This window comes from Panicum virgatum, chromosome 6K, assembly GCF_016808335.1.
Source record: "Panicum virgatum strain AP13 chromosome 6K, P.virgatum_v5, whole genome shotgun sequence".
In the NCBI taxonomy this organism is placed as follows: domain Eukaryota; kingdom Viridiplantae; phylum Streptophyta; class Magnoliopsida; order Poales; family Poaceae; genus Panicum; species Panicum virgatum.
This window is the reverse complement of record NC_053141.1, coordinates 38,818,463-38,840,523: the sequence shown is the minus strand read 5'-3', so window position 1 is coordinate 38,840,523 and position 22,061 is coordinate 38,818,463. Positions and strand designations below refer to the sequence as shown.

The following is a 22,061-nucleotide window of genomic DNA, read 5'->3' as shown; positions in this document are numbered from 1 at the left end:
GCTTGTTTGGATTGATCAGTAAAACTCTTCAGCACCGGTTGAACCGACGCACCTACGGAGCATGCACCGGTGCATTGAAGCAAGCCTGGACACTGTGTCAGGACCCCAACGGCTACAATTTGGACACAGAGAGACCGGTTGAACCGACGCCCCAAAACTGACACCCATCGGTTCTTCCGGTGCTCACGGTTTTTCTGCAGTGGACTTCCAACGGCTATGTAACCACTTCCACTCTATAAAAGGGCACCCCATGGCTCATTTCAGTTGCCTTTGACACCCTGAATACTTGAGGCCACCCTTGAGAAGAAGAGAAAGTGCTTTGAGCAAACAAGAGAAGATCTAGCATTTAGTTTGTGCTTCAACCTTGAAGAATCCATCCTTTGCAAGTGTAGCAAGTGTGCTTGAGCTAGGGCCAACTGAGTGTAGGTCAAGTGAAGGCTTAGGAGCTTGTTACTCTTGGTGTTTGACGGCACCTAGCCGGTCTTGGTGATCGGGAGGTTCTTGGTGAGCTCTTGGTGTTTGTGGGAGCCCCAAGACAAGAAGATTGTATACGGTGTGAAGCTCGCCGTTCCGGAGATGGAGAAAGAGCATTCTTAGTGATCACTTGCTTCTTGGTGGAGCAAGGGAGCTACACCCTTGTGTGGGTGCTCCAACGTGGATTAGGGGGGAGCGTCAACTCCTCGATACCACGGGAAAAAATCCGGTTGTCTCGTGTCCTTTACTTTTACTTCAAGCATTTAAATCCTTTGTTACTTTTCTTGCTTGTAGTTTGACTAGGACAACTTGCTTGGTAGAGTGAGCTTTATCTTAGGATTTGATCTTGCTAGTGTGCATCCATCTAGGCAATATGATCATGATAGTGTGTTTACCTACCTAAGGACCCTTTGCTAGCGTGATCTAGTAATTAGGTTTCGAATTTATAGATTGGGCAATACTAGTTTAGGTTAAGGACTGATTAGAAATTCGAAAAAGTCCCAATTCAACCCCCCCTTCTTGGGCCACGATCCTTTCAGATCTCCCTCCTCCGGCCACCATACCTCGATTCCTTGCGCGAGCATCTTCCTCAGCACCTCCTCCACCTTCCCCAACCCTCAGACAGCTCCTTCTTGGCCGGAATCGTCCCCGCCACCGCCGATCACCATTGGAGCCCGCTTGAAGCTTTGCTCCACCCTCGATCCGCTTCTCCGGTCATCCTCCACCCGAACCGATCGCGAGAATGGATTCGTGGTGAGTTACTTGTGCTCCCTGGCCTTTTTCCCCTCCTGTTGTGCGCCGCCGCCGCCGGTGAACGGCTACCACCGCCGCACCTGCTGCCGTCTGTCGCGTGGTGTCAAGGAGGCGAACCGCGGACGGTCCGCCCAGGGGGGCCGGACAGTCCGCCAGTAAGATTAGGGTGGGTCCAGAGACGTTGTTGGCTTTGGCAGGTCTGCAAAAGTGAACTGCGGACGGTCCACCAAGGAGGGCCGGACAGTCCGCAAGTTAGGTTAGAGTTTGTCTAGAAATGTTGTGTTTCTGGTGGTCTCGCGTAAATGAACCGCGGCCGGTCCGCCAAGGAGGGCCGGACGGTCCGCCGGTAAGTTTAGAAATTTGTTTAGAGACGTCGCTGGCTCGGGTGGGTTCGTAGAGCAAACTGCGGACGGTCCGCTACTGGGGAGCGGACAGTCCGCCATAGAGTTTGAAATTTGTCCAGAGACGTTGTTGGTTCTGGTGAGTTTGCAAAGGTGAACTGCGGACAGTCCGCTACTGGATCACGGACAGTCCGCAGTATAGTTTTAAGTTTATCCAGAAACGTTGGTAGTTCTGGTGGGGCGGCAAAGTTGTGCTGCGGACAGTCCGTTGCCGCATACCGGACAATCCGCCAGCTAGTTCATTTTGAGTATGGTTCTTTTGTAAGTAGGGAATTTTAGCTGTACTAATTTATATCATGTGTGTGTGCATTAATTGGCATTTCATATATATTCAGGCACATGCATTATTGCACCTCATTTAGGTACGCTAGATGTGCACGTGTGGACATAAAGCACGCGGTGTTGAGTCGACTCACAAGGCGGTGTCGGTGGACATATCCAGAAGATGGAAGGATCCGCTGAAACCACCGAAAACCCGACCCAAGGTCGGAAGGGCCCAAGGCCTTGGTAGAATTAACACTAACTTAGTGTTACCCCCAGGCAAGCCCCGGCGCACATCCTACTATTTCAAATTATAACACCTATATATGTTTTAATTACTTGTGCATTAAGTTAAGGAATTATTTGGAACCCTAGTTGCATGATCCCTAGACTTCCTTGAGTTATACTAGTATGTATAGGATGATAGAAGTGCTATGCTTAATGGGTCTCGATAGAAGTCGAGTGAATTCTTGTCACTCGCGAGATATAGGATATTTAGAAGTCGAGTAATTTCCGGTTACTCGCGAGATATAGGAAATATTGATATTTCAGTACTTGAGTATTTGAGTTTTATATGGAGTAATTGGAAAATATGAGACCGGACGGGAAACAATGATGATGTATAGGTATGGCAGCAGGATAGGGTTCCTGGGTGTCTTAGCCCTGTCTGTGTCGATTAAGGACCGACCCATTGTTGGCAGTGCTGATCGGAGATTGAACTGTACTAACCGCAAACCGGGAGTAGGAGGTAGTCGAAACCGGTAAGCCTAGTACTGGCTTGCTTCGAAAGTACAGGACTCCTTCCCACCCCTTAGGGCGAGTCGAGTAGTCGCGGAGAATTGGGATGCATGTATTTACTTTTGGTGGTCTCTCGTTGAGCTCAGCTGACTATACGCTGGTGGGGCGGTCCTGTAGTTCGAGGCGGGGAGGGGAATGGTTGGTTCGTATAGTCCGACGGGGCAAATGCGTGCCGTGTTGGTTAAGTCCACCTTGTAAGGTTAAATCGAATCGATTCGCCGTGTCTCGCGGGTATGAGGGCCTTAATCTCTTTGTCGCCTCATAGTAATGAGATGTAATATGAAAGATATATGATGATGATTACTTTGAATTATTATTTGATGCTCCACCATGTTTGCTATTGATGATTTATGCGAATATTAGATTATGGTTATTACATATATAGAATCTGGAGCTAAAATAATGAAAATAAGGACTTACCTTAGTCCCTTTTTTCTGCAAAATAACCACCAGCCAAAAGTCTTGCATGTCTAGGTATGTGGGTTAAGGTATACCCACTGGTCGGGTAAGTCTTGCTGAGTATTAGTTGCTCAGGGTTTGTTGTTTACCCTATTTCAGGTATAGGAGCTAGCTAGGTTTTACATCGGTGGGCTCGATGTGGCGCCTTGTCTTTACGTCTCGATAGTTCTCGACTTATTTAGTTTGTTTTATTTGTTCTCTAGTAAAAATGCTCTGTAAGTTAGATTCTCTCCCGCTGCTATCCTTTCTGTTATAAATTTTAAGTTTAAAGCTGTTTTGTAAAAGCCTTAATATTATTTATTATTTTTGTAAGATTTTATCATGCTGGTACCTTCTGTGCTCGCCTTCGTGCGAGACTTCTAGTGTGTTTCGATCGGCCTATGGGTTGGAATCAGACTGTCAGGTTATACTTAATTAAGCTAATGTGCTTGATGCATTCAAATGATGGCGGTTACGCTTAATTAAGCGTTTGAACTTGGCGGTTCTGTCACAATCCCACGGCGGCGCGCTTGGCGAGGAGGCACCCGATCCAGGGGCGGTGAGCTGGATGGTGGATGGGGAACGAGAGGGAGAGCGTGAGGGGGCACCTGGGCCATCGGGCGCACGCCGAGAGGGAGGAGGGGGGCGACCGGCCCCTGGCGGTGCAGTGGCCGCCGCATCGAGTCGTCTGGCGTGGATCTGAGGAGAGGAGGGGAGTGACGGGGAAGTGGACTGCGGGTTGATTTTGAGAAAAATTGAGATTTTTTTCATAAAATTTTCTGAGAGAGGAGGCCGGACTGCGGGTTGATTTTGATAAAGTTTGAGGGATTTTTTTGCAAAACGACTGGGAATCGCACGATCTGAACCATCCGCGTGCACGATCGGACGGCCGGGATTGCGCGATGACGTGGCTCATCCTGCGCTCGTTTTTGGCCGGATAGTAGGGTCAGCTTTCGTCTTTTAAAGATTGGAGGGATTTTTTTTCTTTTTCTATAAAAAACAAGGATGGAAAAGAGATATTGGAAACTTTTGAAGTTGCTTAGACAATGTTTAGATCAAAATTTTACTCTAGAACTCTTCACACCAAATATTTGGACTGATGCATGAAATATTAAATAATTTTTTTATAAAATTTTTTACACAAATGAGTTGTAAATTGTGAAACGAATCTAATAAGCTTACTCAATCTATTATTTGCAATAGTGATGCTATAGTAAACATTTGCTAATTATGAATTAATTAAACTCATCAGATTCATCTCACGAATTACAACATATCCGTGCAAAATATTTTGTAAATAAATTTTATTTATTATTCTAAAATAGCATGATTCTATTCCAAAAAATTTACGCCCAAAGACTAGACACGCTAAATTGATGTAAACGTGAAAGGTTATTAACTGGAAAAGAAGCGATCATTTGTGGTTGGTTTTGGCGTGGCGGCGGATGTTATATATTCTCCTACTCTCATCCCGGACGACCTCATCCGATTCAGATTAGAGATGGCGCCGCCTCCGCCGCCCCTGCCGGACGATGTCATCCCGGACATCCTCCTCCGCGTCCGGCCGGACGACCCCGCGAGCCTGGTCCGCGCCTCCGTCGTCTGCAAGTTCTGGCGCCGCGCCCTCGCCGACCCGTCCTTCGCCGCCCGCTACCGCGTGCTCCACCCCGGGGCGCCCCCGGTGCTCGGCTTCCTCTACCGCCCGGAGGACCTCCAGGTCACCCGCTTCGCGCCCACCTCGTCCTTCCGCGTCGCCGACCGCCCAATGGGCCACCCGCTCGACTGCCGCCACGGCCGCGCCGTCCTGTACGACTACGACATCCGCGTACAGGGCTTCGTCGTGTGGGACCCGGCCACCGGCGCGCAGTGCGACGCCCCCGGCCGCCACGTCCCGGACGTGTTCACCAACGTGGCCGTGCTCTGCGCCGGGGCCGAGGGCTGCGACCACCGCGCCTGCGCCAGGGGCCCCTTCATCGTCGCCTTCGTCGGCGTCGAGAATCCGGAAAAGTACTACCTCGACGCGCACGCCTCCTTCTACTCGTCCGACACCGGCGAGTGGAGCGTCCACATCAACGTCCACCTCAACTACGACCGCTACGACCTCGTCCAGGACCGGCAGGCCGCGCTCGTGGGCGAGGCGCTCTACTTCGTCGGCGAGGACCGGAGCCTCCTCCGGTTCCGGTACGGCATCCAGCGCCGGCTGCCGGGCATCGCCTTCCTCACGGCGGGGTACACCTCGGACCACATCCTGTCGGTGATCGAGCCGCCGCCGGGCGGGAAGCTCCTCGGCGACGTGGTCGCCATGGAGGCGGAGGGCGGCGGGCTGGGGCTCGCCAGCCTGAGCCGCGGCCGGCTCTCGCTGTGGGCGAGGGACGCGGGCCACGCCGGGGACGACGCCGCCGGGTGGGTGCTGCGCCGAGCCATCGATCTGGGGGCGGTGCTCCCCGTCGGCGTCAAACCCAAGAAGCGGCTCAGGGGAGCGCATCTGTGCGGAATCGCCCATGAGGCCGGCGTCATCTTCGTGAGCACCAAAGACGGCGTCTTCACCGTCAAGCTCGGGTCGCCGTTGCAGGGGAGGAAGGTGTCCGACGTTGCCAATCTCAAGCACGTCTTTCCCTTCGAGAGCTTCTACACCGAAGCGTTTCTGGTAAGTACGGCTTCACTTGTTTCTTGCCGAGCTCGTGAGCGATTGCTGTACGTTATGAGCTTAATGCTTGCATTGCTTGTACATTCTCAGCTGAAGATGGCTAGCGGCAGATAGATCGGCCGCACCGGTGGGGAACTTGACGGTAGTAGAGTACGAATCAGCTCGACGACATGGCCATGTCTGTCAAATAAATGGACTCGGCAAATCTTATCTTCGGTGTGTTCTTTGGTCCGGGGAAAGTTAAGTTAGAGAGTGGTTAGATCAGTTGGTCCGTTAGTTTTCTTCTGGGATGTGATGAGGGATCAAAAACTACTAGGTTCCAGATCAGTTGGTCAGTTAGTGTTCTTCTGGGATGGGATGATGGATCAAAAACGAGGTTCCAGTTTAATTAATATTTCCTCGCTCATCTTTTCATGGAACTATTGGCGCGGCCGCGCGGCTATTTTGGAAAGAATCGTTCGTGGTTCAAGGGTTTTTCGTTTCAGGCGTTCAATTTTAGTCTATGTTAAGTTAAAGAAAATTTTAATATTTAAAAGTATTAAATAAATATTAATTATAAAACTAATCGCAGAATTCTAAGACTAAATTGGGAGATAAATTTAATAAGATATATTAATATATGATTAGCGGATAGTTAATGTAGCATTACTGTAGCAAATTATAGATTAATTAGGCACATTAGATTCGTCTCGCGAATTAGCACTCAGCTGTCAAAAAAAATTTATAAATAAATTTTATTTGATACTTGAAAATAGTAAGATTTTTTTTTAATGTGATAGGAACTTAAAAAAATTCCCGGTCCCAATTCCGTGCAAAGTACTGCTTTGTGCGCTAATCGTGTGGCAGAGGCGCAGAGCTATGGTACAGCTGTACGGGAGTCAAAGGCCTGCACGCTGCACTGCAAGTCTGCAACCTGGAGATTCCGCCGAGGCCTGCTGCCTGCGCAACCGTCCAAATGTTCGAGTTTGCAACGGCAGCGGTCGTCCGCCTCTGTGCCACAGCAGAGTTTGGCGTGTTGCCTGTTGGCGGCTTGGCGCGATGACGAGGGCCGAAACAGGCTACCGGGTCGGACAGACCAAGAGGCCCACGTAATGGGGAGTTTTGGCCCAACAGAAGAATATGTCTCACTGATGCCAAACACGTTTCTTCTTTGGAAAAAGTGCATTGGCGGCCCTTCAGTTATCACGGGAATCCAGGTTTGGCCCGTGAACCCGAAAACCAGATACCCGCGGCCCCTCAACTTTCTCTGCCAGCATCTATAGTTTCATTGGACTCCTGAAAATTTAATGCATAAATACTTAATTAAGAACATTGCATAATTTTAAGTGAGGGGTTATGCTCCTAGGCTTGTATGGATTGCAGGTTAAGTGAGTTAGCTTGCACCGACTTGGGGAAACATCTTCACTTCGGCATGCACTCCAGTGGGTCCTTCTATCTTCAGGATATGTATATCAATACCGTCTCATGGTTCAGTTCCATCATCACATGTTGCACGTCCACGTGGTGTACATCTAGCATATCTAAATGAGATGCAACAATGCTGATATATGAATCGTTGGAAGTGCAAAAGACGATACATCAAAAAAGAGCAAGTAAGACACACACAAGGTCACGATAGCATAGCCATGAGCATTCATATGAATGAAGTTTAACTAAACATCCACAAGTCTACAATAGAGATAGCAAGGACATCAAGCATGGTACACAATTTAATTTTAGTCAATCTATTGACTATTGCAAGGCATTTGACTACCAAAAGCTAATTAATGTAGCATCACACAACCAGCAGGTTATAAATAAATAAAGTGTTTCACTCTCAGGTTAGACATCTCCTACATTTTAGAGTTACACAACAAGTATGACTAAGGTTCTAACAAGTTGCACAAGAAACATATTGCAACAACAAGCACTCATGACTATTTATAGTTTTAAGTGGTTCATAAATTATTTCCAAGCTGTACATCATGACGCAAGGATCACAAGGTCTCAGGTATGTCAACTTAGTTGTACTAGGGCTATGAGCTAGCTTTAGCAAACATACAAGAAATATCATGCTTAAGCAATCAACTCAAAGCACATGCACAGAATCTGAGCAGCAGCACAGTAGGCACTTGTTTTAACCATAACTCATGTTATAAGTATCCAACAAGGGTGATCCTAGATTTTTCTGAAAAGCTAAGAAAATTGTCTAAAACTTTCTTATTATCACCAACAACAGGTTCAACAGTTACCAAGGTCAAAAATATCAAGAAGCACTGAAGCAGATATGTACAAACAAGCAGTGGCGGAGCTCGGATAAAATTTTAGGTGGGGCGCATCATAAACATAATTTTTTAATGATATCGTGAGGACGCACATCAATAGCTAATCTATGTCAAATTTAAACAATGATTGATGATCATACCTCTTATTTGAAGATAATTGTCCATTAATTCAACAAAGATCAATCAAACAAGAAAAATATCCAATTTAAAGACCAAAATCCAATATTCTAAGAGCTAAGAAACATGTAAATTTGAAGAGCAAATCAGTTAGGGACTTGGTAAGTAATATATGAAATTATGAATTGTAATATAATAAAACAATTATGAGGAGAGGAGAGCAAATCAGGCCTCGCCGGGCGCCGGGCGCCTCGGGGGTCGCCGGCCCAGGTTGGAGCTGCTCGCTCGGGGTCGGGGGCTCGCCGGCTCGGCCGCTCGGGGCGCCTCTGGCCCGCTGGCCGTCTTGCTGCGGCCGCCGGCCGGGGAGGTGGGGGCGTGGCCGCGCGGGGGGCTCCGCCTCCGTGGCTGCAGCCTGCAGGCAGTACCACAGTCCGCAGGGCGCAGGTCTGCAGCACGGCAGTAGGCGGCGGCAGACTGCCGGAGCACGCGGGCGGCGGGCGGTTTGACAGGGCAGCGGCGGCGGCGAGGATTGAGGGCGGCAGGCAGTGAGGCGGCGACGGCGGTTTGGCAGGGCGGCGCCGGAGCACGCAGGGATCGATCTCGTATTCCCGTGACCCGTGCGTGAGGCATGAGAAGGGTTTGGGGATGGGCCAGCTCAATGCCTTAATGGGCTTATTGGGCCACACTGTTGTCTCTGGCGCAGTCTTTCTCTCCCTGTTTTTGGCTCTGCAGGCGACGGACGCCGCCGCCGGCCACCGCGGTGCCGCTCTTGCCAGCTCGCCGGAAGGGAAGATGAAGGGGTGTCTGTTGGGCTACTCCGGCGGTAGGTGGGGCAGCTGCCCCACCCTGCCGCATGGGGAGCTCCGCCTCTGCAAACAAGAGCGGAAAACTGACAGTAATTTTAGAAGGGCGTATCTGAAGTTCTATACATCCACCAAACAAGATCCTTAACTTTCTGGAGAGCTTAGTAAATGATCTATAACTTTCTTATTATCATTTTTAGGTGATTCAGTAGTTAACAAGAGCAAACATCGTAAAGAAATATTTCTGTCCAGAATTAGATAGGTTCTGACCTGCAACTTTAAACAGCTATATCTAGAGCTACAAACCATCAAATGAGGTTTGTGAACAATATTGCAAAACTACGAATGAAGCTTATTGGTCTGAAATCACCCAGATCCAGTGCATCTGGTTTTTTACGTAGCAGGACCATGTACGCTTGGTTTAGGAGGCGGAAACTCCTGCTGTTAAGCGACTAAAGCCCGGTTTGGTTCTAAATAAATCATCTACTTATAAGTTAAAAAGTAAAAAAAAGGGACTTAATTTGCCAAACAATCCTAACTTATAAGTCACCTCAACTTATAAGTTTTAAGCAGCTCCACCTCAACTTAAAATTTATAAGTCCCCTTTTTCCGCGTAGGGTCAACACCTTTTAAGTCACTTAACAACCAAACACCCTTGACTTATAAGTCACTGTTTTTAAGTCACCTGACTTATAAGTAGGTGATTTATTTGGAATCAAATAGGGCCTAAAGTGAGTGAAAGGCCCGCATGATGTCGTGCTTGTGATCGGCCAAGCAGCAGCTGTTCCAGAAAATGCCGGCTCAGCCCATGAGCAAAGAAAGCCGAGAGGCCCAATCTTTCCACCCACCATTTCCGCCACATAACAATTGCAGCGGTTTTTTCTTTTTTATATTTTAAAAAAATTAAAATTTCAAAAATATATGTCCGTTTTGGAAAATTTCAAAAATATACCCCGGTCGCCCTATGGGGGGCGACAGGGCTTAAATGTAATTTTTTTCTTCTTCAAATTTACAACAAAGTCCTTGTAGAAAAAAAAGAGGGGGCCTGTCGCCCCCCCAACGGGCGACAGGACCCTGTCACCCACCCCAGGGGCGACCGACCCCCACAGGCGCCAGGTGGGCCGGTCGCCCCTCCCGCGGGCGACAGGGGGAGCCTGTCGCCCCCCCCCCCCCCCCACGGGCGACCGGGTCAGCCCTCACTATATAAGGCCTCCCCCCTCATTCCCTCCTCATTTGACCTCAAAAAATCCACCAAAAATCCAGAAAAAATAGAGGGGTGAGGAGAAGGAAAGCGGCGAAGCTCTGCCGAATTCCGCACTTGTGATCTACCGGTAACTTCCGTATAAATTCATTGATATTGTATAACAATTTAATTTAATTAGCAGATTAGTTGAATTAGATTTGGTGCTTTAGAACACTGGTTTAGTATTACAATTTGAGTACTATTACAGATTTTTTTAAATAAAATAATTATACATTAGAATAGAATTATGACAGTACCTATATTTTCACGCATCGATTTGGTATACGATATGTGCATTGCTTAAATCATTGTTTGTTATTTGACGCACCACACTATAGCGCCAATGTCTTCGTCAGGATCAACCTACATTCCGTGGAGCAAGTGTAAAGCCACCGTACCCGAAGAAATTGATGTGCACATGTGCTTCTGCGGTTCGTTATGCAAGTTCATGCAATCTGAGGTTTTAGGAGATGACTACGGCATGAGGTTCTTTATGTGTGAGAATTATGAATATGATCCACCTAAGCGATACAGCAAAGACCGGGCCAAGGTAGCAGGAGAACATACGCTATTTTTCTCTGTGACCTAACATTGAGTTATGATTCTAACTTGTGTTGGACAAAGTCTCCTCCGCCTCTTTGTGATTTTATGCAGTGGTTCGACACCGTGCAGTCGCAGCAGGCAAAGGACATTGTTGAACAAAAAGCAAGGTGGGCTGCAGAACGTTGGCGCCGAATGAAGCACGAGGAACAGCAAGAGGAGAAGCGCAAGAAAGAGCAAGAAGTGATCCGCAAGAGGATGGAGGAGGTGGATCGTAAGGCGGCAGCCGAACGTGAAGCTGACAGGGAGAGATCACTAGAATACTAAAAAGCATTCGGAGACCTCACCCGCCGACGATGATGACGACTACACGCTCGAATAGCTCAAAATAGGAACCATAGTGTATCTAACTGGGAGTACGAGATCACAGGTTGCCACTGCTCAGCACGGCGATCACGGGTTTCCCAAATGTCGCATTCTTTGCCTAGACATACGTGACAAAAGACGACAACCCAATAGCAGTGCTCTTCCACCATTTCAAATAGATGTGACAAGACGGCAACCACACCAGCTCACCTTCAAAGTAGTCTCTCTGGCGAGGGCGACGGACCTGTCATTCTACAGCGAAGGTCTGTGGTGTGTAGTGGGGAAGGCGGCATCTAGGCACGATCGACCGAGCGGCAGCAATGCAGTGCTGTGAGTCTGCATGCACAGAGATGCATCGAGTAGTCATTTCGAGCATCGAATCTAGCCTTTTCAGTATTAGGTCAGCTAGCCTCTTCACTGTGTTGTCATGCATTTTTTAGTTCTGATTTCTTATCGTTATATTAATTAACTGTGTGCTTTTTAGTATTCTAGTGACATGAAAAGCTCCGACGCCATAGGGGTGGTTAGATATATCTGATGTTTGTATCTCTGATGTTTATTTGTAATGAGATAGATGCGGACCGCTTATTTATACACTTCAACGTTCGTCACTGATCACTCTCGTATTTTCCATTACATACAATAGATGATATATTTATACTTCGATGCTCCATTACGACTAAGTACGATTCAAACTCGACATTATGTACATGTCCAGTGAATGCAAGTTAGGTACGAGACATACATACAAGCATAATACAACATTAACAATACTAAATGCGAATACATCTTAAACCGATGAACATCATCTTAAACCGATGAACATCATATGTTATAGATCATGGCATGAAATCATCTAGGTCGTCATCCCAGTTGACAGATGGTGGTGCTGCAGGTGGTGTAGTATTGCTCGACGAACCTCTTGGCTTTCCCTTTCTCTCTTTTCTGGATCTACGTTCATGTACAGGGGGAGGAACATCATGTGTTGGAGGCCATGATTTGGGGGGCATAAAGTCATCCATGTCGTCATCCCAGTTAACACAAGTTTGTGCTGCAGGTGGTGCAACATGACTTGACGAACCTCTTGCCTTTCCCTTTCTCTCCTTTCTGATTCTAGGTTCATGTACAGGGGGAGGAACATCATGTGTTGGAGGCCATGGTTTGGGGGGCATGAAGTCATCCATGTCGTCATCCCAGTTAACACAAGTTAGTGGTTGAGGTGCTGAAGCATGACTCGACGAACCTCCGGCCATCTGTTCTTGCGCAGGCCAAGTACTATCACCCGAAGATCTTATCCGCCTCCTTCGTCTAGTTTGCGGCATAAGTCCACCACCGAAGATACATACCAATTTACGAAAATTTGGTATCGTTTTGTTAATCAACTCCGTGTCCTCGGGGTAATCCTACCATATAATTAAAAAACAATGTTACTGTTTCATAAATATGGATTCGAAATGACGGACGGGATTACAACTGAATGAGAGTTACCTTGATGTGCATCTCATACACCTCTGGCCGCATCCATATCTTACAAGAACTTTGTAAGAATCCAATGATATTAGGATGATTTGCTAGTTCACATACTCTCATGTATATCTTCCGACGTTCTAGCAGGTGTCCCTTTACATCTTGCGTCGTAATACCTCGAAATAATGTGAAATATTTAAACTCTACTACTTTGGACAACACCATCTCTATCGTACCATCCGCTAACGGATCCAACTTCTTACTGATAACAAGATGGGTCATGATATCAAGTATTATACTAGATTTTTCTTCGGTCCATGAAAATCCTCCACAATTTGTGGCAGCCATTGCCTTATGCTGCAATATCAATAAGGTACTGTCATAATTCTATTCTAATGTATAATTATTTTATTTAAAAAGTCTGTAATAGTACTCAAATTGTAATACTAAACCAGTGTTCTAAAGCACCAAATCTAATTCAGCTAATCCACTAATTAAATTAAATTGTTATACAATATCAATGGATTCATACGGAAGTTATCTGTAGATCAGGAGTACGCAATTCGGCAGAGCTTCGCCGCTTTTCTTCTCCTCACCCCTCTCTTTTTTTCTGAATTTTTAGGCTCAAATGACAAAGGGAATGGCGGCCAGGGCTTAAATAGAAGGGAAGGACCCTGTCGCCCCCCCCAACGGGCGACAGGCCCTGTCGCCCCTGTGTGGGCGACAGGCCCCCTCTTTTTTTTCTCCAGGGACTTTGTTGAAAATTTGAAGAAGAAAAAAATTACATTTGAGCCCTGTCGCCCCCCATAGGACGACCGGGGTATATTTTTGAAATTTTCCAAAACGGATATATATTTTTGAATTTTTTTTTTAAAATATAAAAACGAAAAACCGCACAATTGCGTGATGCGTTTCGCGAACGTGGCTCCGTGGTCACTTTTTGGAATCACGGGTGGGTAGTTCATTTCTTCAAACTTCACACCGCGGGCGACTGGCAGTCAGCGCGTGTATGTGGGGGCGTTCGGCGGGATTATTCTGCTCATCTTGCTGAAAGTCTGTCACGAACACGAAAAACACGGTTCCAAGCAAGACCTAAATTCTCTGTCGCTGCGCCGCCGATAATGGCCGGGTGCGACCGGCTTGACCGCTGCTGTTGGAGGATCAGGTCAACCTCCTCAAAAGCTCAAACCCGGCCATTGCCATTGCACCGCAATACGGCGACGTCCGGGGTGGCATTTTCCGCGGGACCGCTGCTTCAGCCTTCAGCCGGACCGGCACGCGCGGCATCTTCCGGTCTCCAAAAATTTCTACTCTCCTTTTCTGTCCACTGAAATCCATCCAACTTGCTCCACGGGCCGAGTCAGTCAAGTCCTGCAGGATCGACCATGAGATGAAAAAGATTCGCGTCGGTGTCGCAGACCAAAACCGTTGACGTGTACCGCTGATTGCCAGTCTTTTCTTATACCTACTTCATCCACCCTAAAAAGAATGCAACGCTCGCTTTCTAGTAGTTAAACGATTTTAAGTCTGATCAAATTTATATAAAAAACTACTAACATCTATATCTTCAAATATATTTAGTATAAAAAATGATTATATGATTAATCTAATAATATTTATTTATTTATATAAATATTAATATTATTTTATATACATTTGATCAAATTTAAAATTATTTGACTTCTCGAGAAACGAGTGGCATTTTTTCAAGATGGAGGGAGGAGAGTCAATGAGTCACCGCATTATTTGACTCCTCCAGCGGAAGTGAAGGAACTAGCATATGAATCAGACAGAGGCTGTGTTTGGTTAAATTCCATGAAATTACTATAGCACCTTTGACCATTAATTTAGAATATTAAATGAAGTCTAATTACAAAATCACTTTCACAACCCCCGTGTAAATTGCGAGACGAATCTAATGAGAACATTGACCGCGTGATTAGAGGGTGATTACTGTAGCGTTACTGTAGCAAATCAACCCCTAATTACCGTCATTAGATTCGCCTCGGAAAGTTACACTCATTCCTAAAATTTTTTGCAAATAGACTACATTTAGTACTCTATGCAAACGTTTGTTCTTTTGTGTAAATTTGACGTGACCGTTTACCAAACACGGCCAGAACCTAGCTAATATGCTGAACAAGTTGCCACTAACTGTCAGGATAAATGCGTAATGGCCAGAATAAGGACACACGCCAACATCAGACTGTGACTGTTACAGATTCCACTTGAAGTTTTGAAGAGCCGTTACAGTACAACGGATTCAATAGCTTTGACTTCTGGTCCTTCTCAAATTGAGTAAGTATACTAACGCGCCAAGAATTGGCGCGCGCCCGTGCGTCGTGGCCCACGTGGGCCGTGGGTACTGTTCATAATACTCAATAAAAGATACTGTTCATGTGGGTCGGGTACTGTTCATAATAAAAATAAAAAACTACTATTCATGTGGGCCCACGGGTACTGTTCATAATAAAAAAACTCGAAATTAAAAATAAAAAAATGGCCCGCGTGTTTAAATGTTTAGTTTTTTATGCACAAAAATAATAATAAAAATTGTATACTACATTTATCTCTATTATTTATTGGATTTTATTTTCACTTTGCGAACTCGCAAAATATAAATGAATCATACATTTATTTCTAACCTTATCATTTTTTCTACCAAAATTAATAATTAGTGTAAGCTAATCCATCAACTATATCTATTAACATACAAAAAATAAATTCCTCTATGTACTATTTATACAGAACACACGTGGGCCCTGTGTGTTATTCAGGTGTTACCCACATAATATTCAATTGGAATCCACCCACAAAATATGTTTAATTATTTATTTACATGAAAATAATAACCATGTATCATACACTACGTTTACACGTGCTAACCCCTACTACTTATTGGATTTTAATTCCACTTCATAAACTCGCAAAATATAATTATATAATAATCTATGAACTATACCTATCAGACTTCATTCAATACATCAACACGTTGTCAAAATATATCAACACGATATTGCTTTAACTGTAACACATGATAATATAATTAACCTGCCTAGTTAATTACTATGCAGTACAGTATGTGGCAATCATCTAAGGCCTTGTTTCTTTAAAATTATAGAACTTTACAAGATTTCGCATCACATCGAATTTTTTAAAAAATGCATAAAATATTAAATATAACTAAATAAAATAACTAATTACATAGTTTGTCTATAATTTGCGAAACGAATCTTTTGAACCTAATTAACCCATGACGAAATAATAATTAACAAATATAAATGAAAATACTATAGTACTTTACATCCAAAATTTTATGCATCTAAACAAAGCCTAAAACGACTTATACGACATTACACAACGAAATGACCTGGAGTGTATGCTTCGCTGCTTCAGCCTCGACGGAGTGCTCTGAAAAGTTTCACCAATTCAGCTGAAAGTGTCTCCAGCTTTCTCAGAGAAAAAAAAGGAATAAGAAAAAGAAAAAAAGAAAAAGAAAAGAAAGAAAGATAACGTCTCCAGCGGCTCAAGACTTCTAGGAGTTGCATTGTCCCGAGGAAGTTCTCTACTCTTGAACTTTACTTCAAGGCTCCATCTGGATGAATAGTGAAGAACAACAACTGGTTTCCAACAGTGAACCCGTACATCTCCAGCAGAGAAAACGGATCCACATTTATGTGATTAAGGATATAAAAAATTGGGCAGAGGCTGTATAAAAAAACCCAACAAAGTAATTCCTTTTACTATGTGTTTCAGTCTGAGACTTCTTTAGACGAAATGTCTTACGCCTCGTTTGATTTTTTTTTCTGTTTAAGTCATAAGTCCCATCACATCATATATTTAAACATTAATTAGAATTACTAAATATAGATTTATTACAAAATTAATTTTATAAATTGTGACTCAGTTAAGAGACGAATCTATTAAGCTTAATTAGTCCATAATTTGATCACTAATTATTACCGCAGCAATCCGCTAATTATGCATTAATTATAATTATTAGATTTATCGTAATTAGTTTTATATTAAATTGGCATCCGAATATTTGAATTGACATCCGAATATTCAGTATGACATCTACTTAAAGAAACCAAATGAGACTAAAGTTCAAACAATCAATGTGATAGACTAAAGTTTATTTGGAGGTATCAGCGTTCTGCGCTTCGCGTTGATATTCCCTTCGGCCTAGTGCAAAGGAGCCATCGACTTTACTAGCTGATGTGAGTTTAAAATAATTACAAAACAAAGAAAGATCGAAACTAGTAAAGTGATCACAAGAGATGGTCAAACTTTCAAAAAAAAAACAAGAGATGGTGGGACCGCATTTTGTATTGGTTTGCGCTCGCAACTATCTTCCCTTCCACTAAGAGCACTGAAAGTGATCGGGTGCTCTAATCTAAAAAAGAGAGGGGGTGAATTAGACAAGTTAAAAATCTTAACCTACGACTCCAACTAATTTGCACAAAAGATTAATTTAAAACATATTATCTAGATGTGCAACTATGGTTCATCTAGTATGAAATCCTTGTTCCAAAAAAAATTAGCAACATATAGCCAATCCTATCAAAATACTACTCTATAAAAGTAAAGGTACAAAGATTGCAATATGAAATACGGAAGCTTAAAGGAGAGATGAGAGGAAGCAAACTCTCGACACGAAGATTTATTCCGTGGTTCGGATTGCCACAAAGGCGCTCCTATATCCACGTTGTTGAAGCACTCACGAAGAGTATTGCTTCCGGCAATCAAGTCTCTTTTGTGAACACAATTACGGTCACCTTGATTCCGCTTTTCACTAAGGAGCTTGCCCATAAAGGATAGGGAGTCTCCACATCCTCCGTACAAAATTGTCGTCGCCACTCCATACCAAGCCGGAGGGTCGATGACGTACCGTCGAGCCACCAAATGCTCCAAGGGGTCGGCGCAACGAAATATTTGTTGGTTCACTCTAGAACCAGCCATAAGGCACAACACCTTACTATCACACTCTCTAAAAAGCTAATCCTAGCACTAACATTCACAAAGCTTGTGCTAAGCCTAAAAATTTGATCAATATGCACTTGGATGGCTTGGAGGTGTTCTTGGATGAGGCTCTAGGAACTCCAGCAAGTATGAAATGGCCGGAGTGAGGCATATATATAGGCCACCCAGACAACAGAGCCGTTACTAGCTGTTATTCATTTTTTTTGCGTGGGCATTGGTTCTTTCGGTGCTTGATCATCGGTTAAACCGGTCTCACTGAGCTCTGAAGTAGCCGTTGGCTTCACTGACACAGCCGCAGCAACTTCTGGGACCATCGGTTAAACGGATGCAAGGGCTTCGGTTAAACCAGTGACACTGAGACTGTCACATGGCCGTTGCACTCTTTTTTTTCTTGCTGACATCATTGCTCCGATGCGTTGCTCCGGTGGGCATAGGTTAAACCGGTGCTGAAGGTCTGGCTGCTGCGCACTTGATATCGTCTCTAGACAATAGTATGTTGAATGCACCGATGACTGTCTTTGACTTGTCGGTTAAACCGGTACCTAAGGTATGTCTTCACGTGATCCCTTCTGGTCCCAAAACTTGCACCGATGCTAGAGCGTCGGTTTATCCTGTTACCATCAGATGAATCGATGGTGGGGTTTCGGTTTAACCGGTGCAGCTAACTCTGCATCCTTTCGTCCAATTCGCCGCGGCGATCATCTGGATTATTACTATGCTTTTGCATCTCAATGGCGGATTAGACTTAGCGTCTCGACGGTGAATTTGATTATATCCATGGGACTTAAAAAAACTCTACAAATGCGATCTCGCAACTTGTTAGTCCCATTGATTATATTGTCACTCAATTACCAAAATCATAATGTAAAAAGGGCCATGTTCTTTACATGCGTTCCGCAGCAGGTCGATTTGACCCAGCGACATCGCCGGCTGATGTCTGACGTGAGAAGAAAAAGGAGAGAGAGGACTCGATAGCGACGAATAAATCCCGATCGATTTGTGTCCAACTGAGACAGAAAGCGGACTTGAACAGTCTCATAACGTGCGCTCGTCGTCTCTCTCCGACACGCGTGCTGGTGAAGTTGCCCACTCCCCTGGAGATGCCCTAACACACTCTAGGGGTAAAGCTAAAACACACTCGAGTGTTTCTCGGCATCTCAGCACACGAATTCCTGACCGCCCGATCGATGCTTTTGTTAGTTTTTATCCGTCTGATACAGCTGCCGTGCTGCCTGCCTGCCCTATCTGGCATCTGTCTGTTTTTTTTCTTTTATATCGCTGACGATCTGACCCCACTGTGCAGCCCGCATTTTACCTATTTCTTTTTTTCCTCGAAGCTGTCGTTTCATTATTCTTTTATTTTTAACCTATTTTTCAATTTTATTTTAAAAATAACCAACCCGGGTATATATTTGCAGATCTAACCATTTTGGTCGCGCCGGTCTGCGTGGCGTGACAAAAACACGCTGTCGCGCCACATGTATTGGCGTGACAAGATGTGCCACGTTGGCACGCTTCGGAGCGCTCGGAAGGGCTTTGCCAGCTCATATTCCACGTGTCAACCTTGTCACGCCACTCCCACCGTCGTGACAGTACAGCCTTGTCACGCCACCCCCGCTGGCGTGACAAGGTCTGACTTTAGAAAAATCATATCTTTTTTCATACGAACTCGTATGGAGATGATTTTTATACGAAAATTGTAGCTCTCAACGGTGGGAGATGATTTTTCATACGAGCTTTGTAGTTTTGAATTTTTTCATTTGAAGTAATTAAGATGGTTAAATAATTGATTTAAATTTTTGACAGCATATTAAGCACTTTACCTCTATCGGATCATCTCTAACTTGACATGTTTATCATGGTTCTACAAATTAAGTTCTATATAATGTTTGATATATGAAATTGTCGGTACCCTGCAGCTGGGGTACCCACTCCTACTGTGCCAAGACTCGCGTAGTTATCCGTAACTACGCCCTAAGGAGCTGAGCAGCCGGACACCTGGGGTCCGACTCCATCTCACCGGACCAACGGTCCCGGACCCGCTTCCCGCTCGGGGACGGGTCCGGTGTCACCACGTGTCTAAGAGGTAAAAATGCTCAGCACCTGTGACCGTGGACCCGGACCCCCGCAGGTGGGTCCGGGACCTCCACGTGCCTATCCGGACCCCCGTGAGCTCTCGGCTCAGCTAGCTGCTCGGGAGGTGTCCGGAGCCGCCACATGTCACGCAGACGCGGGCGCAGGCATAAGCCTTCCGCAGGAAGCTCCCTCACCCACCCGCATTAAGTGCGAGTGGTTGATGCAGGCTCTGCTGCCTCTGGGCACGGGGCAGCTTTTGTCAGTCCACACTGTGGATCGCCAGTTACCAAGACAAGCATTAAGGACTCAGCGCCGCGCGCATGGGCGACGAGTCATGATGACCAGCTGCTGACTGAAGCAACAGTGCATGCTGCTACAGTGGACTGAGTCAGTAGTTCGGCGTTTCATCATGACCTCAACGCACGGCTGCAGAGGCTAGACTCTACTCTGACAGGACAGCTCAAGACCATCCCTGGTCAGAAGAAGCCGACGACAAGATCCCCGGATCTGAGGCATTGAAGGCCAAAGTGTAGTTTATAATACATCGTCGGGTCCACATGTCGGGGCCCCGCTTAGTGTACGTGCTCCCCTTGGACATATAAAAGGGAGAGCACGCCCGCTAAAACACGGGGACACAGATCCTCAGACTCTCTCGAGACTCAGCTGGAGAGCGCAAGCAATACAACACACAGTGGACGTAGGGTATTACGCTCCGGCAGCCTGAACCACTCTAAACCAGCTGTGTTCATCCACCGAGATCGAACTAGGACTAGCTAACCCCTGAGTACACACCCTCTGGGCTTAGGCGGGTGCCTTCCGACACCCGGCTGTGGTTTGCAGCACCACGATGACGACATTTGGCGCGCCAGGTAGGGGCGCTTTAGCTAGTTTTAGCTCATCTCTTGTCCATCTCCATGGCTTGGGTGGTTGAGCACTCCCACCATGACGACGACGTGGAGATGACAGAGGGTGCGGCGTCATCCGCGCCACACGCCTCTCGCCTTCTTGCGCCAGGGGCAACCGTGCCCGTGGAGCAGCCACCGTTGGCAGCGGCGCGCGCTGCACATCGGCAAGACTCAGGGCGCCCGTCAAGGGCTCCCTCACAAGCTACGAGCGGCGGAGCGACAAATCCCAGCTCGCAGCATACCTCACTCATGTGAGGAAGTCCGCTTTGGTGGAAAGCCGGCTCCGGTCGCACCAAGCCCGCTCCGGCGGAAAGCCGACTCCGGTCACACCAAGCCCGCTCCGGCGGAAAGCCGACTCAGGTCGCACCAAACCCGCTTCGGCGGAAAGCCCACTCCGGTCGCACTAAGCCGACTCTAGTGGCTCTCTCCGGCGGAAAGCCGACTCCGGTCGCACCCCCGACTCTACATCTCTGTAAGTCCTACCCTTAGAGGCCCAGCATGGAATAAAACCTTTTCCTTTGTAACTAGGTGGTACTTCCGTGTGATCTAGTCCGGTGAGTCTCCCCCGTGGAGGGGTCCGGACCTCTGCGAACCAGGTTCAGGGAAGCGTACTCACCCTCCGGGGAGGTCCGGAGCCGTGTAGCCGCTTAGTCTGGTTCCGTACCCTAAGCCTGCATGCTCTACCTCCCTAGGGCGAGTACCGTAGTACCTAAGACTGGAGGCCCGGAGGTCCGGACAGCTCCGGCCTCATAAACCCGTGTTCTGGCTTACATCGCACATTTCATGTACATCTAGTTATAAAGGAAAAGTTTATTCTCAGTTCGCCTCTAAGGATGTTATATTCTAATTTCAATCTATGCATTCTGTTTGCGCTAACCCCCACGTGGCTTCTTACTCTTGTGCGGTGATTGTGGTCCGAATTGAGTTGGCTAGTTAGTGACTTAGCTCGAGACCCCCTCATGGAAGAGAGGGGTTCGGACCCCTGGGAACCTGCAGGTTCAGGGAAGCGCACTCATTCTCTGGGGAGGTCCGGAGCCGTGTAACCGCTTAGCCTGGTTCCGTACCCTAAGCCTGCACGCACCACCTCCTGTGAATGAGTGCCGTATTACCTAGGACTAGGAACCTGGAGGTCCGGACTTTCTCTTGACCTAAAGGCCGGTCCCTTGAGCTCTGTTCACTGAGCCTAGCTATCTATCTCAAAGGATCACAGCCAACAGGATTTGGGACCCGTGGGCACGCTACTAAGCATCTACCTTGAGTCATGTACAGGTCCAAATGTGATGATGCAGCAGGTGACCCAAAGGATGGACGACGCAGGATGAGACCCTTGCGGCGCGCACCGCTGGGCGCCAGAAGCAGCCAAGTTGCTCACAGTAGTGGCCCCACCTGCGGGTTCGTTGCCTCTCCCGAGGCGGGCCCGGGGGCCTCTGTCGGTACCCTGCAGCTGGGGTACCCACTCCTACTGTGCCAAGACTCGCGTAGTTATCCGTAACTACGCCCTAAGTAGCTGAGCAGCCGGATCCCT

The 22,061-nt window shown here is 46.5% G+C and overlaps 1 protein-coding gene across 1 annotated transcript; it reads left to right on the top strand.

Moving 5' to 3' along the window:
* The first annotated feature begins 4,605 nt into the window (after positions 1-4,605).
* On the top strand, positions 4,606-6,191 carry LOC120712545. The gene is made up of 2 exons (XM_039998349.1): positions 4,606-5,772; positions 5,863-6,191. The coding sequence occupies exons 1-2, from the start codon at positions 4,627-4,629 to the stop codon at positions 5,884-5,886; spliced, it is 1,170 nt and encodes a 389-aa protein (XP_039854283.1). The 5' UTR covers positions 4,606-4,626; the 3' UTR covers positions 5,887-6,191.
* Positions 6,192-22,061: the final 15,870 nt, after the last annotated feature.

What these genes read in the sequence shown, in the direction of transcription:
- LOC120712545 (XM_039998349.1), top strand. Translation starts at nt 4,627, where the DNA reads ATGGCGCCGCCTCCGCCGCCCCTGCCGGACGATGTCATCCCGGACATC. An exon ending in TCTACACCGAAGCGTTTCTG is followed by an intron (nt 5,773 to 5,862) that starts GTAAGTACGGCT and finishes GTACATTCTCAG; the next exon opens with CTGAAGATGGCTAGCGGCAG.